Here is a 17,556-nt window from a genome sequence, read left to right as displayed (position 1 = left end):
AAGTCTTGCACGGCTTGTGGAATGTGGTGGGTGAAAAATCGTCCTGATAATGCAGCGTGGAAGAATAAACACTAATCAGCGGGCTTTGTGGGTAAATGTGCCTTGGGTGAAGAAGCTAATACTCACTAAGGACAGATGAAGGTTTTAAATTGCTGAGAAAGCTAATTACTCTGATAATTATTGTATGTGTATATATCTCTGTGTGATACTTTGTGCAGGTAGAAGTGTGCACTACTTTTCATTACAGTCAGCCTTATCGCTCTCAAACCAGCGCAGACAGATTTCTATCAAACACAGTGGTAAACAAAGCCGCACAGGTAATTAGGGTTATATTCAGGAGATCAGTCTGTGAGAACAGAGTAAAATAGGACATTTTGGTCTCAAGCAAATATTGAAAAATTTAATTAGGACAGCTATTTTATTTTATTTTTTTAAATGGGAATCTTAATCTTTCTGCCGCTCCCATCCAATTTTCTCCGATTGTGGAGAGAATGGGACAGTCCATACCCGTCTGAATAGCTTATCTGAGGCTTAAATTGAGTCTTAAAAGATTGACAGGCAGCACATTGGCAGGTTTAGAGGCTCCATTTCCTCTAATGTTTAGAGGACGAAATTCTGTGGAGACAATTTTACTGCAGCATGAATCAGCAGGAAAGTCTTACTTTCTACACCCATGCTTCCCAAAAGAGGGGTCCAGTCATTTGACAGGACAATCACAATTAGTTTGAGCTTTAGAAATGGAAGTATGAAACCACTACTGAGAAAATGTCATCTGATTATTGCTGTTGTGAAGCATGAAATGTCTACAGTTCTTAAGAAGGTAGAAAATGTTGATACATTTTGACAAGTAATATAATCATTTTAATGAGATAACATGCTTAAAGAGTCAGACATTTACACAAAACACCACTTATTAAACTGCCTCTTTGCAAGCTGGACGACAACCACGCGTTTTGTTGCTAATAACAGTCTTGTCACATAATTCTGGTCATTCTCTATATCAAAATAGTTTGTTTATGAAATGGATTTCCTGCCATGAACCCGGATTTTGAACATGTATTACAACATTTTTATGGTGTTTGTGTATGTGCATGTTGGCTTAGTGTTACCCTAATGTAATATTATCCTTCTTTTCATCATAAAGCCTAATTTCTTGAGTGTATTGAATTTTCCCAAGTGGGTAGCTGAAAATGTTAAAACAAGTAATAGGTCTTGTACTTGTTAAATTAAAATACATTCTTGAATCAATCAGAACCCCATACTAAAATGATTTTTGGTGAATGTATGTTGTATTTGAGCCTGGATGTATAATCTTTCTGGGCACTAGTTGCCTCTCCACCAACAGAAGGGTTGTTTTCCTTCTCAGAAACACTTCTAGTTGAACACATCATTTTTTGTTATTTTTATCTTTCACACCAGGTGTCCAAAGGCATGTGGAAATACAGTTAAGTCCAAAAATATCATACCCCTGGCAAATTAGGCTTTATGTAGTGTTTTAATTTTACCAAGATGTTTCGGTAACACTTTATTTGACGGGTTGTGAATAAGACTGTCATGACACCGTTATAAACATGGCATAATACCTGTTAAACTTTAGCTTTAATAACATAAAGCTACATAAGTTTTAAAGTTTAATCAGTAATACTTTTGTAACAAATTTATCTTAAATCATGATTTCTTGGTTAATGTCAAGCTGTCATAACAAAGACATTTTGAATAATGTCAGCTTTGTATTAAAAGTGTCATGATTTACCAAATGACACTTTATAACAACAGTCATAAATATTCATGAAGACTTACTCATGTTCATGACAGGTGTTATGTCATGTTTATGACGGTGTCATGACAGTCTTATTCACAATCCGTCAAATAAAGTGTTATCGATGTTTCTTCTGGCTAGACGTAATATAAGTACTTTAGAGTGTACTAGCTAGAGTCCTGACTTGAATCCTATAGAGCAGTGGTTCTCAAACTTTTTTCAGTGATGTACCCCCTTAAAAATATATTTTTAGTCAAGTACCCCCTGACACTGGCAAAACATTTTTGGAACAAAAAAGAGGTACAGTGCCTTCTTTTTCACTTTATCTATACTTTCAGCAGCATTGCTGCTATGCTTTAGCCACGTCTCCATAGATACAGTGTAATCATGATAACGACAGGTCGTTGACGAGTGCCCTGGGTCCGTGGGTCAAACTAACTTGGTGGGGGGGTCCGTTTTATTTTAAAGGATATTGAAACTAAATACTGAATATAAAATTCAGTGCATGAACACACATTTATATTTTATCGAACTTTTTACAAAATAATTTTTCCCAAGACTTATTATGAGGAGCCTACTGATTTTTTAAAGATATTTTGAAAAGCTTCACGTACCCCCTGCAGTACCTCCACGTACCTCCAGGGGTACAAGTACCCCCATTTGAGAACCACTGCTATAGAGCATCAAAGATTTTTTAGGTGACACCTCTTGGCTCTTCCAACCCAAAAGACTTTACCATCAAATATAATCTAAAAATAAGACTGGAAACATTCAGAAAGCTTAAGAGGGATCATTGTTGTAATACCACAAAAAGATGCATTTCAGTTAATTATTGGGAATTGCATTAATAATTTTCAACATGTCATCTTTTTGAATATAGAAAAAAAGCAAAGAAAGTGTTTGCTTCTTTTACATTGTATTGCCTTTTGAGAGACGTCTGTCTCATCTCTCAACGGTACGACTAGGTTATAATCAAACTGCTTCCATGGAGTGACTCCTAGCTCGACAATGCCAACACTAGTGTCTTGCACAGCGTGCTTCACAGACGTTGCTGGAGGCGCTTTAGAAGAGCTCCTTTTCAGATAACAGCCCTCAGCCAAAGCAACGGAAAATTCTGAATGGTTGAAGTCATTCTTAAGTCCATCTTGACGTGCAACATTAGAAAATAATTTATTCTATTAAACTGGGACAGTAGCATTTATTAATTTAGAACACAGTCAGTGTTTGTCCAACATCTGAACCTGATACATTCAATGCCTTCAATTGATTATATTTAGCATAACATTCTCTAACACGTTCCTTCAAACGTTGCCATTCAGAGCTTGTTTCTGTAATAAAATCACCTCTCTATGCATGGTGCTTGCCGCAGTCTTCATTTTGAGCCTTACATTTCAGATTTATTGAAAACTTATGAAAAAAATGATACCTACTTTTCATCTCCACAGTGACATGCAAATCCACATTGTACTTGATGTTACGAAACCTCGCTGAATAAATGAGAAAGTGTCCCGCTGATCAAGACAAGAAAGTACTCTTTTTATGGGCTCTACAACATCAAAGAAAAGGCAAAAATGGAAACACTTCCTCTTTTCAAAAGTCCGTGCTCTCCGCTTCAGACTGAGGAGAGCACCCACCTGCTGGCAGCTTCTCAGCTCAGGAGTCTGTAGAGTTATTCTAGATAATTTAGAAGTTAAGTGTACTCCCTGGGCATAAATATATTTCTGCATAATTCTCACTCTCCCTCTTAAAAATGGAATTAGATTTGCATCAAAGTGTTTTCATACAGATGGAGCCAAATTTTCTCTGGAAGGCATTTAAAAGACATAGTGGTTTGAGTACAAGATGTACCAACAACACCTTGGTAGGTGTGAAGCCTAAAGAAATTATTCATCCATGGCAGGAGGTTAACCCGTTTAATCCCACATTTTTTCCTGCAAAATAAGTACATGCATTTCAATCCTTGAACCTCCCTAACGCACGTTATGTTGGTTATGTTAGTGAAAATGTAGGTTTTATACTCGGCAACAATTGTTGCCGGTGGGAAACTACATAGTCTAAATGACACAAATCTGGCCTATTTATACACACACATAAAAAAAGAGAGAAAAATCATGACATGCATAACTTATTACAAAGAATTGTTACAAGAGTGTTCGGAAATATTTTAGAAACATAAAAATTCAATGTCACATCTTGCAGATGTCACTGTCTCAATGTGCCAAGTCACCTTTGACCTCATTTAATTATTTTATCAATTAGGCAAAATCATCTGATCTTAAATCTTATAGTTTAAGCTGTGTGGGAACAGCAAGACATATAGAATAAACAGCAAAGCTGTGGACACATACAGTAGCACAGTGCTGTCTATGTATTATGCTAGCGGCAACAATTGTTGCAATGCTTACATTCACTCTTCTTATGATTAAAAGATGAATGAATTAATAAAATTGTCTTTTTAAATCAGTAGAAGACACTTGAAAGAACATATGTACAAAATATTTTATTTCTACTTTTTTATTAAAGTATTTTATTGACTTTTTCTTGTACATGTTTGACACACACATTTACCTCCAGTGTTACAGACAGGACGTAAAGAGGTATGGTCATGTGACCTTTCACACTAGATACATGGAATTGATATTGCTTAGAGTAGACACTCTATTATTTGATTTAAAAACTTCAATTAGCTGCTAAAAGTCAAAACAATTCTTCTACAGCTTCCAGAAGTTAGAAAAAATGTCTGGCCACAGTTGTTGCCAGTGGGATTAAACAGGTTAACAAATGTTAACCCTTTGGAGTCTTGGGTCTAAATGGCCGTTTTGGTCTAATTTTGAATTTACCCTTATATTTTCACCATAAAAACTATTTACCTTACCTTGTTTGGTATCATTATTTTCAGAACATCCTAAACTTTGTGATTTTACAGTGTTTGTTTCATTTTGACAAAATTTATTATCACATTGGAGCAAAAAACACACACAGAAACATGACGTCATGCCCGCCACAGGGCGGGCGTCGACCTTAACCAACAAAATAGGCTCTAATTACTATTGTGTGTTTGTTTCTGTGTAGTTGATTTTATAGGAGGATTTGACTCCTATGGTTACCAGGGACCCCAGAAGACCTCCCACCTCCAGCTACAGCCTATGTACATGTGAGTATAGTTGGATTGTGCATGTCTGCCTGCATTTTATGTCGCTTTTGGCTTTTTGAAATGTTACATCCAGTCAGATGGGGGGGTAAAATACCATGTGCTGGTCAGCTACATCAATAAAACCACCAACTGGTAAAGTGTATAACATTGATTTTCTTGTTTCAGTGCAAAGTTCTGCTGTAAAACCTTGAGTGTTGGCATTCATTTGGATGTTATTTTGATAAACACCACCCGCATAAGGTGGTTTCAGAAGAAAGCATATGGCCATAGCAACAGCACCACATATTAGCGGCCAGCCACTGCAGAACAATGCGCTCAGCCGTATCGCTGGGAGTGCATAGAAACAAGAAAAGCCTCTAAACTCTACAGAATTTAATCCATGAAACTGTGGTATGTACTGGAACAACGCTAATCAATGCAGGCTCCACGTCTAGTAATCCAAAAAATAAAAGCAGTGAAAATATTTATATGTTGTTGTTTTTTGTTTTTTTTCTCATAGACATTAAATACTAGCTCAAACATTTTTTGAAATGTTTGAGCTTGAAATGTACCCAGAATATGTAATTACTTCATCCCTCTTCAGCTTTTATAAATTGTATGATGTTACAACCACAACATTAATGTGCAGTTTTGTAAGACTTTTTTATGTGTTAATCCAACACAACAACTTTTAATTAACGCAGAGGTTAAATAAAAGGAAATAATGCAAGATTTTCAATTTTTTATAAAAGTCTGAAGAGGGTGTTAATAATTGTTGAACCTTTCACTCACAGCTGCAATTCTTTGGGGGCTATCTCTTCACCAGCTTTTCCCATCTAGAGACTAAATTTTTGCTCATTATTTTTTGCAAAATAGCTCACACTAAGACTGGATGGAGAAGAACTGTGACTGTTAATTGTCAAATCTTGCCCCAGTATGTTTTTTGACGGGGCGATTCACATAAATGTGTTTTTATCTAAATCATTCCATTGTAGCTCTGGCCGTGCATTTTTGGTCTTTGCCCTGTGGGAAAGTAAACCTCAATCCAGCTTCAAGCCCTTTTCAGCATCTAACATATTTGTTTTCCAAGATTGCTTTGTATGTAGCTCCTTCTATCTTTCTATAAACTTTAACCAGATTCCCTATCCCATAGCATGATGCAGCCATCACCAAGATTCACAGATGATGTTACATATAATAGTCATGTCAATTAGATTCTCACAACAAAATGAAAATCATGCATAAATATCCATCCATTTTGCAATGATGTGCTTTTGGTGTTGTCCTAACACAGAAGATTGAAGTTGATGGTTTAAGCACTAGTACTATAAAGATTGTATGAATTAGAAATCTAGCTTATTTCCATAAAAAGACATAGAAATGTTCCCGGATTTTACTTTCTATATTAGTCAGCTGTGTTCAGAGTTCAGGTTTCATTTATATTTCCTACATACATAAGCCACTGTGGATAATATGGCATGAACACATTGAGTGTTGAAGGATAGCATTTACCAGACCTTGGTCAGTTCTTTCATCACTTAGTCTCTTTAAAGGAGGGTTATCGTCTAGCTGTGAAGCGGATTTTGATCCAGTAGAATTTTTTGTTTGTCTACTTCTTTTTATTTAAAATTTAAATTGTAGCTTCCTGTTTTTCTTGAGGTGCTTCAGCCATTTGTTGGACAGAGTGCCACTAAGTTGTCTCAGAAATGCATCTCGGTGCAGACTGGCACACCATCGGCATCAGCCTCAAAGTCTAACTCTGCCCTGCGGGAAGCGCTGAGCCACACAGATAAAGCTACTGTAATGTACCAAACAACGAGATGAAATAACAGTGATTTGGCTGATGTGCACCAGACAGATTATCAATACCAGTTTGTATTAGACAAGGGCCGAAGCAAATTAGAGGGAGATGCAGAGGCGTGGAGATGGAAGAATGGTGGATGAAGCGAAAGAGAGGAAGAGAATGAGAGAAACAAAGTGATGGATGACACATAGGACTAAACAAAGAAGAAAGCAATAAAGGACTATTCTGTAGTTTTATATGTCCCCAGTGGAAGCCATAACCCAGATCATAAATCACCAAGCCTCTAAATAATGCCTGGAAACACAAACATACCTCAGCTGGAGTGCAAATACAAATATCTATGCACAAACAGTGCACACACACTCATCACTGTGCACACAGACATCCAGACACAGTATTTGTGCTGATAGACAGCTTTTGCTCATAAACATGTTAATCCACGCGTTCTCGCAGACGAACCCTGAAATGCACACTGTCGTCCACAAACACCATCAATATGCTATCATTGTTCTCCAGCCGTCCTCCCCTCTGTTTGGTGTTTATTGGCTCTGGCCGGAGGGAGTAATAAAATAGCATCAGCCATCCCATCCCAAAGGAATCTCTCTGTGCCATGGATATATACAGACACACTACCATGACACATGAAGCTAATAACACAGCCGTCAGCATCTCTAAAGCACTAGAAACATCTTTTTATTCAAATCTCCGGCATTACTTGCTTGTTAACCATTGTAAGATGAGAAGAGGAAATAAAACATGACACCTACAGTTGCACCTATAAATAATTCAATCCCCTCTGCAATTTAGGTTTGCACATCAGGTCTGGTCCCAGACACTCCTGATGCAAACAATCAGGGGCTTCATCTGAAGAAGGTGTTCTTGGAATAGAACACGTAAAACCTGGTCTGGTTTCATTGCATGTTAGAAATATAGCTAAAAAGTTCAAAGATGACGTCACTGACTTGCACAAACAAGGATAATTCTGAAAAGAGACAGCAAAGGCTCCGCTGGATACAGCTGGAGCATTGTTTGCGACTTTAAAGTTAAAGAGGCTGTAACACCTCTGTTACAGCCTCTGTTCTGAGGAAGAGGAAGAGGAATCCTGAATCCTGAGATAATAGGTGGTCTAAGACCCTTTACTGACGACCTTCAGCAAGATGTTGACAAGGTGCATACCAATCACTTGACTTGGACTTTAAGTCATATACTGCTGCTGACCCCAAAGCATAAAAAATGCAGCTCCAATTTGCTCACAGCTTTATACATTAGCCAAAGTGGTTGGGGGATTTTGTCTTATGGATCAATCAGTTAAAACTGGAACTTTTAGAACCTGTGGATCAGAGTTAAGCACTGAAAAGAAGCATGGTGGTTGCTAAGTGATCTTCTATGGCTGCTCTGCTTCCTCTGGCACAGTAAATACTGGGTGAAAATGTCATGCCTGCTGTGAGGATGCTGAAGGTTGGGTGCCATTACCCCTTCAAAACAGGACAGTGAACACAAGGATAAGTCCTTTGCAGCTAGGCTGGGAAGATACTAAAATTTCCAGTATAGCTGCCTGACATGAACTCTACAAAAATTGCTGTGGAGAATCGAACAGGAGGGCAGCCAAATGCAAACCCAAGAAAACTAACACTCTGCAGTCTTTTGTTCATTAGGTGCAGGCCAATAAACAGTGTTGTATAAAGTACTGAAATCTCAGAGTCAAGTAAAAGTACAAGTACCTCTCCAAAATACGACTTTGGTAAAAGTCGAAGTCACTGACTGAAATGTTACTTGAGTAAAAGTCTTAAAGTATCTGAAACTTCTTGTACTTAAGTATGGAAATTACTGTAAAAATGGATGTACTCAAGTAATGTAATGAAAAGTACAAGTAAAAAGTAAAACAAGGTAAGTTTGAATGACATTTCTTATATTTTGGTAAACTTGTCAAATAAACTTAAAATAATGTACCCAACCAAGTGCAGGCAAAATGAAACCTGCTAATAAATTGTTCCAGTTTTAAAGAGTAGCACATGTTAATGGTTTGTGGTTTTGAACTTGCATGCCTTTCCTATATTCGTTAAATTTAGTCTAAATTGCTATCGCTATGGCTTCTGTCCCCCATTGAACTAGGGTGACCAGACGTCCTCTTTTTCCCGGACATGTCCTACTTTTCAGACCTAAAAAGATGTCCGGGGGGAATTTAAAAATTGTCCGGGATTTTGGTCAATTGCCTCAAAACACATTACATAGCTTACAGTGCATTATAGGGCACGGCGCTGCGTGTCACGTAATCCCTGAGCCGCGTCAGTGCGGGCAGCACTCTTCTCTGTTCGTCTCACCCACCCACCCGGTGTAAGGTGTTCTGATTTCTGATTTCCCCAACAATGGGAGAAGCGAAACAGGTGTATCCTATTGGAGGTGATGAACAAGCCCAGGCAAGCAGGCTACGGACTTTGTTCGGTAGCCTGCTTGCTACTTGCTAATCAGTAGGTGGGGTCAAAACACTTTGTTTCTCTCTCTCGCGTTTTTGTAACGAGTAACTAAACCACACATTGAAAATGTATCGGAGTAAAAGTACGCAATTAAGTTCGGAAATATAGTGAAGTAAAAGTGAAAGTCATCAAAAATTTTCATACTCGAGGAAAGCATGAAGTACTCCAAACTATACTTAAGTAAAGTAGTGAAGTATTTGTACTTTGTTACTATACAACACTGCCAATAAATGCCTCCAGAAGGTGATGTCAGGCTTTGAATCACATTTGCAGCCATACCAGCTGAAGACTGCTCTATAAAATACTTAGCATACTGGACATGATTGCAGTGTTGTGGAATGCTAAGGAAAATGATTATTTAATGCTAAAAATACACTTAATCTTACGACATGTGTAAAGGGATAGCCAACACTTTATTTGGAACAGTTTTCTGTGGAGCATGGGGGAGCTCACAATAGCAGACATTCAAACAAAGCAGGGCCCTTTTCCTCCCCCGCTGACACACAGAGCAATAAAATTTACAGTCCGAAAGGGGTCAGAGACTTCTTGGCGCCTCTCGGCCCGGGTCGGATGGAGATGGGCACGAAGTGGTCCGCCTTTACTTAGATAAAAAACAGACACCTTTGCTATAAATCAGGAAGTCCCAACTTTCTTTGGGGGCCTGAGGGAGTTCTAATTGGTCGAAGAGCAGAACGCCTTCTTTGCATATATTAAATAGGGAAACGCCTCTTTGGTTAAAGTTTCAGGGCAGCACCGGAGAGTGGCTGAGAGAGTTTTTTTCATCTTTTCTCCACGTGGGCGCCTTTGTCTGTCTCTGTGTTTGTTTGTCTTCCCTTGTGTGTTTTTATTTTCATGAGAAAATGCATATCTCTGTATCTCTGCAGCTTTGTTGTCGATTGCTCTGTATGAATTAAACTCTGTGATCTGTGACGTCATTCTGTTTCGCCGTACTTTTGCAGCCGTGATGACATCCGCTCGCGACCCGGCTAACAGGAGGAAAAGGAGAGCCATGCTTTTTCCAAAATTTAAGCTAACATAATAACTTTTCTCCTTAACAGGAAAAAAACTATTTCCAAGCACTGTTCAGGTAAAATCACTCAATCAGGTTTATTCATGAATTGCGCACAACTCAGAGAGCTCACAGGACAGTCAATAATGAAGCAAGTCTGAAACGGAAAGCTCTGCCAGGCAGAACCAACACATGAGTTTTGTACAAAGGGATAAGGGATCCAAAGCATGGGAATCAGACTGGTTCCCATGCAGCTGGGGAAAAACAACGTCCAACCTTGTGCATGTAACCCAAACAGCTTTAACTTGGTGGGAATATACAGAACTTAGAATAAACATATGGCAATACAACTAGCAGGTGTGACCTAATTGTAATTTTTCCACATCAGCAGCAATTATTATTAATATAACATGTTTTAATTTGGAGCAAGCAGTTGCAATATCTGTTTATCCTAGGAGGCTTATTGTGATTGGATCTAAGTTATTGTCTCTGAATGTCGACAAATGCTAACAAAACATCAAACTGGGAGCAAAACAACATATTGGGCAATAAGGCTCATATAACAGATGTTCAGTGTGGCTCAACAGAAAACCTACTGTAACATGGCCATCCACCTAAACTCATAAGAATTCAATGAAGGCATTTGGCCCTTAGTCAGAACCAACCAGGAAGCCCAAAACTCTGGAAGAGCTGCCGAGATCCACAGCTCAGGTGGTAAAGTCTGGACAACTATTAAGCTGCTTTCTGGTCTTTGAGGGGAGAGAAAAGTGTGAAGAAAGAAACTTTCTATAAGAAACTTCCATTTTAAGTTTACTCAAAGATGGGACACCAGCTGAACTTATTATGTGCAAAATGCTACGTGTGGCGCAACTCTAATATTCCTCTATCAGCAGAGACAGAAAAGCAGATCAGTGGTACATTTATTATTTTGACAATCGCAAAAATGTGAGCTGCTATCTGTTTCTATGAAATGCACCAAATATATTCTTCTCTCATGTACAGTATGTTTAATTTTTAAAGGAGAACCGCTCAAGAAAGCCAGTACACCCATCAGAGTGTTAAGACGTCTCTGGAGTGTTATTATCTCGCACGGAACACATGGGACAAGTACTTCTGATGTTCTCTTCAAGCAACATTATGCTGTTAAGCTTATTTGTCAGAGCAATTACTTACTCAAGGATAATATTGAGCAAAATGAGTTGTGCAGTATTTCATCATAAACCCATCAGCCTTCTATCTTTTCAGTTTTACTGAATGTTTCTGCTTTACAGGCTTCAAAGTTCTCATTGTTTGATAACATCTTAAGTATGCCGACGTATATTTTCAGTGAATGAATTTATGCTATAAATTTGCATCATGGCTGTCAAATCTGATTTTGTTGTTCTCCTCTCTTTTTTTGAAGGTCAAAATAAACCCAGAAGCCACTCCAGAGGAGCTGCCTTACCAACTACCACTGCTTAGAGCCCTGTGTTTACCACTCCAACTCTCTTCTAACAAAGACAGAGGCATAGGCAGAGGATAGATCACAGTTTCCATTTCTTACTCCAAATACCCTGAAAAGCTCAATCAGATGGGATCCTCTGGCTCCAGTTGTCTACTGATGGAGTCCCTGATGAAATACTGGCATCATGTGGCCAAAAGTGGTAACTGCAACACTTGTGAGCCGCACTTATTTCATAGTTTTGGAGTCCTGTCCAGAGCCTGTTATTATTTGCCTCTGTTTTTTTTTTCTTTGCAAACAAATATCAGTGTTGTAAGGGGATGAAATAAGGTTGGCTTTTCCTCAGGCCTTCTGGAAGAATCTAAAATCCTGCTGACAAATCTCAGAACTGAGTCCAGTACCTTCAAGATACAGTAAGAAAATGTTCCGGCTCAATACTCCTTGAGTTGTTTCACGCAGATACGCCTGACCAAAGACTTAAAAAAAGAGAAAACACTTCTAAAATCTAACTGAGCTTTTTCTGCTCTTGGTGCCTGACAGTTTACTTACCGGACTTCCTACCAGGAACCTGCAAAGGAGGAATGTCAGACATCGCTTTTCTAAAACCTACCTTTTCCTGCTGCATTCAGGATCTCATCATTGACTGCAAAAGGTGAAACTGCGAAGGAAGCCCAGGCTCGTTTTTCACCTGTGTTTTATGAATGTCAACTAACGGTGTGATGTGACGACTTACAGGCTCGCAGCTCACACATGCATGTGGACAAGATAAGCACGCATGCACACTTACACAGGTCCTTCTTACTAATGTGAATTTTAACAATGTTTACAAAAGTGATGCTGTCTACTCGACAGAAAGTGTGGACAGAAATGGACAGAGGTGACCCAGTTCCTCACCTTTAAGCTGCAGCGTTTCGAGACGAAAGAGGCTCGTCTTGCCGCCCTGTCTAAATATTTTGTCTTCCACTCAAGACAGACGCAAAGAGGTCGACAGAAAGAGCAAAGCTCCTCCTAATCCGTCCTATCTACAGACCCTTAAAAAAGTAATCATTTGAGTTTTTTCACATTAAAGGCATGAACTTCAACATGTTTTAATGTGATATACAAAGACAAAGTAGGACATTGGTGGTAAAATGAAGGAAAAAGGACATGTTTTTCAAAATATTTTGCATAGAAAAATCTCAATCATTTTATGTGCTTTTGTAGACAATGCCTTTTAATTCAATACCCCTAAATAAAGTCCAGTCCAACCAACAGCAGTCGCACCTTAATTAGCTACTAAGTAGACACCACTGTTGAGTGATATAAGCTCAGAAAATCTGTGTTTATTATGGGAAAACAGAATAGAACAGCATCATCATGGCCAACCAAAACCAGCCCATTCACCTAGGTGGAACAAGGGGAGCATGAATCAGAGAACCAGCTAAGAGGGTCATTGTAGCTCTGGAGAAGCTGCAGAGACTGGCAACTTCTCCAGTATTCCAGGAGAATATTTTGACAGGGTAACTATTAGCTAGGAACAAAACAACTCTGGCCTTTGAGAATGGGGGGAAGAGTGAACGGTTGATCTTTACAACATTCAACCCTACTTGATCAGTGCTTGGCCAAACATCTGGGCGACAATGAGAGTCTTCAAATAAATAATTGGTGAGGGAGATGCGACAACCAACTCATCTCAGGGGACTTGCCAAAACCTCTGGATAAACAACATACGTGTTGTTGGCATCACAGGAAGCAAGGGCAGGCAAGCCGATGAGAGTGATAGGAAGAAAGTTAGAAGCTTTGAAACCTTGGGACTGATGCAGAGGTTCCACTTTAGTCCCAGAGAAATTTCTTAAACGTTAGCCAAAGCTAATATGGAGTAGCATATTCATGTATTAAAGTGGTCCAGTGAAAGTCCAGATGTAAATTCAATTGAAAAATCTTTGACCACACTTAAAAATACATGGTCCCAGATGCTCTCCATCCAATCTGACTGAAATTTGGGCTTCTTAGCAAATACACATGTGAAAATACAAATCCATAACAGATCCTTATGACTTTTTTTCTTTAAAACTTGGAAAATGGCATGTCTTTATCCTTCAGTGTTACAGCTGTGCTTTGTGTTGGTCTATCACATGAAATTCCAACATAGTATATTAAAATTTGTAACTGTAGCGTGAAAAATGTTCACTTTTTCACCGTATTATCAGGTGAAAATTAGCTTTTGTTTGCAACTTTTATCAACTGGCAAACATTAATTGTTCAAATCAGCTGAAACTAATGCTTACACACATCCCCAATAGAAAAGACAATCGCAGCCATTTGAGTCTCGACGTGAACTGAAGCTTTAGGTACACATGGAAAACATAACACAGTTCTAAATCAAACAATTTGGTTTGTTATTTGTTGATTTATTTCAAATTCCTGATTTGACAACTGATGAAATCATGACAAGCAGAGGCTGATTGCTGAAAGAATCCCGCATTCTATATTTGGCCTCTTTTAAACAGGCAGGAGGTTTAGCAAGCCCCTTCTGTCACCTCACACCTCAAATTTTTCTCAAGATGAAAGTGCCAACTAATCCCGCTCATGAGCCACAGACTGGGACCAAAAACAGGTTGAGGCTTACTTTTTTATGATTTATGTAAGAAAAAGTGAAGATGTTGCAAGAGAAGAAAACCCAGACATGCACCAGTTGTTTTTGCTCTTCTACCTTTGTTGGGAAACACAACTAAAGTCTTACACATCTTCATTAACTGGACCAAAAGTTTGAGGCCTTTTGCTGAAGACACCCTCCTCTCAACGTACAGAAGGACTGCTGCCCTGGCTTAATCTGCAGTTCTCTTCAGCAGTTTTACCCGTTTTGTAACAAAACTTTGTGGTTTACGTTCCGAGTCGCTCCGCCTGGAGGACACAGACGGGCATTTTTGTGTGTTTGCATGAGGTGTTTCCAAACTGTTGCATATTTAATCTCATGCCTCGCGTGATTCACTGGCTTCATAAAAACAAGCAAAAAACAAACAAAAAAATAATAATAGGGGGAGCTATTTGGATTGCTGGGTGCTCCTCGGCTTTCTTCGAAGGGTCCTCAATGTGAACTTTGTGCGTTTTTTGTTGTTTTCTATAAATACGAGTCTGCAGAGTTTAGGAGAACGTAGGCACCACAATGTACAATGATGAAATGTAACTTTGATCTTCTAGACGTTTTTTTTTTTTTTTTTAATTAACATGTGGCTGTGTGTACTGTTTTTTCTAGTTGACTATTAATGTATGATGTTGTGTATAAGTGGGGAAAAAAACTAGATTTTATTTCTTCTAACTGTACAGAGTATATGAAATGAGAGAGCTTGAGAAAAATAGACTGAAAAAACTTAGCTGGACTAAAGTCTAGTTATGTCGGGGGTGGAAATTCAGTTCAAGTACATTGCTAAGGCTGCAAAATCCGTTGTCATTTCAATGTTCTCAAGATATTTCTTTTAGTAACTAAAACTGACTTGTGGTGAAATGTTTTTGCTCCAAGATTTAAATTGGTTTAGTATTATTCGGACCAAAACACAATTAATTTATTTGCCTCTGAAGAAGGTACTTCATTTAAACTCAACTGACACTGTAACAAGTAACAATATCAGCATTTTAACAGAAAACAACCCTTCAACAAGTCAGAAAGGTGCATAAAAAAGGTGTGAGTGTGTATGTTTGCTCTTTGTTTTCTGAGTTATGGTGGACTGTACAACCCTTAACCCAGACCCAGGAAAATCCAATCTGGACCAGACCACAACGAAGCAGAAATTTAAACTGAAGGCAGAGCTCCCTGCAGGTCACTGGAGAAATAACTGAAGACTTTGTGTAGATCTGAATCTTTACTACCATAAAAAGACTAACAATACCTTTTAAATTTATTGACCTGTAAAGATGTGTAAAAAGCCATGAAGCAACTAGATCCTTTATTGCAGTAGCATCATGATCTAATTAAACAAATTCCAATTTTGACTAGAGTAAATTTATTCAGAGGGACAAAATGTTCCTCATCAAGAGATAATTTGTTTTTAATAAAATCATTGTCACCACTGTTAATGGCATCCATAAAGGTAAGCAAAGGATGCGGAAAAACTCCTTTCAGATTTATTTTCTGTTTTTGTTTTACACGTAAAGGTTTCAGTTTATCAAATAATGCTATGATATTGTGGATTAAAGGAAAAGGCTTACCAAACCAACCTGGCACTATGTGAAATAGTAATACTGCCTACTTACTGTAATCCTAACTGGCCACTTTGCTTTATTACGTTTGGTGAACTTTCACTTACCCGATTACTGAATGAGCTATAGAATCAAGACATTGATTAAGTAGAACCTATTTGATAATGTGAAGCAGGCAAAAAGCCTCATCAGTGACCAAACTTTGACTTAAAGAAATCCAAGACAGGTGAGAAACAGTCATTTACATCTACCAGTCTGCAAAGAGTTGCAAAGTCCCACTTAAAATACCTCAATGTTTTTTGGGGTTTTTTTTTTCAAAGTTGCAACAAAAAACCCAGAGTAAAATTTAAAGCACTTTAAGACTTACTTGTCTCAACAATAAGACAGAGAGACTGGGCAAAAATTGTATTTATGGGAGAGTTTCGAGGTAACTGCTGGCCAAAAAAAGCACAAAGACCTTACATTTGTTATAGAACATCTTAATGTTCTGTAACAACATTATAGAATGTTGTTATAGATAAGACTTCGAGATAAATATTCTTTAGACTGAAGAGACCAAAATACTTTTCTGAACATGTGCTTCTTGTTACATCTGGTGCAAAACTATCAAGGCATTTCAAGAAAAAAAAATATTTCAAAAGAACAGTCAGACTAAAGGACATGTGATTTAAATATGGCAGATGTCTGATTTTAAGTCAAAAGATGGTTGAAATTAAAAGGCTACTTGCTTAAATTTGCACATAACTACAATTAAAAAATAGCGGCATGTTTAAAACAACAGAAATATGGACCTGGTAGGCCAAACATAAGTTCGTATTGCTGCAATAAAAACTGAGGGTGGCAAAAAAATCTCCATTCCTCACTCTGGGGACATCCAGGAATTTTTTCAGCGTGAGTATATGCTTTTCGCCATAAAATATGAATTTTGTGGTGCCCATAAATTAGGAGGGTGCTGCAAAGCCTTATCAATAAACATTTATTCAAGCTATTACAAAGTTCTGATGGAAATCCCTTTATTTCCAGGAGGTTTCTCAAGAGTGCAGCTCAAATATTTGCTTTATCTTAACTGATTTAGTACATTAAGGTGAATATTTTGGTTCTGGGTTGATTTGTTACAGTTTGCCACAGACTATAACCACGTGTGTTAGCTCCTGTTTTTATGCTGGTTTTCCCACAGGTGACTGTACATAAACTAGCCAGCTGGGATTAAAGTAGAGTGTGGAGAATGAAGGTGTGCTGTGTCCTCTCTTCTCTGTTATCACCTCTGATGGCTTACATTTATTTTGCATGATGTTACGTTTTCAGTGCTGTGGAGTTCACTGCTTAAAAACCTGAAGCAAAAGACAACAACCAAAATTTGTAGATCATTCATGGAACAATGTTGCTGTTGTTTTCTGCTGTTCTGGCAGTAGAACATAGCAAAACATGCTCCTCTAGTCAGCAAAGGGTCATTTAGAATAATGTCAATGAAGTAAAACTCAAACATTCAATTTTATGCTGCATGTAGTCATCCTCCAGTTTTATGTGGAACATGAAAAAACAATAAATTGGGGATTTTCACAAGTAGTATGCTGCTTTTTACACTTAACGTTATTGAATGCCTGTTCTAAAAATCCAATCAGAACAACTAAGACCGTTGACGGCAACAAAACATCCCTGCAGAGCTATCAACCCAAATAGAGAGGCTGCTGCCAAAAACAGCAGTTCAAAAACTGCTGTTTTTGAAAAAAGTGTCCATTCAATATACTTTCATTCCAATA

The 17,556-nt window shown here is 38.1% G+C and overlaps 1 protein-coding gene across 1 annotated transcript in view; it reads left to right on the top strand.

Annotated features, from left to right (window-relative positions):
- Window positions 1–17,026, top strand: part of nkain2 (sodium/potassium transporting ATPase interacting 2) — a 104,630-nt gene extending 87,604 nt beyond the window's left edge. The window contains exons 6-7 of the mRNA XM_023347989.1: window positions 4,832–4,913; window positions 11,582–17,026. Coding sequence (XP_023203757.1) covers window positions 4,832–4,913; window positions 11,582–11,591 — 92 coding nt within the window. The 3' untranslated portion in view covers window positions 11,592–17,026. The remainder of the gene's footprint in view (window positions 1–4,831; window positions 4,914–11,581) is intronic.
- Window positions 17,027–17,556: the final 530 nt, after the last annotated feature.

This window comes from Xiphophorus maculatus, chromosome 15, assembly GCF_002775205.1.
Source record: "Xiphophorus maculatus strain JP 163 A chromosome 15, X_maculatus-5.0-male, whole genome shotgun sequence".
NCBI lineage: Eukaryota > Metazoa > Chordata > Actinopteri > Cyprinodontiformes > Poeciliidae > Xiphophorus > Xiphophorus maculatus.
The sequence above is the reverse complement of the archived record's forward strand: the minus strand, read 5'-3'. Positions and strand labels throughout refer to the sequence as shown.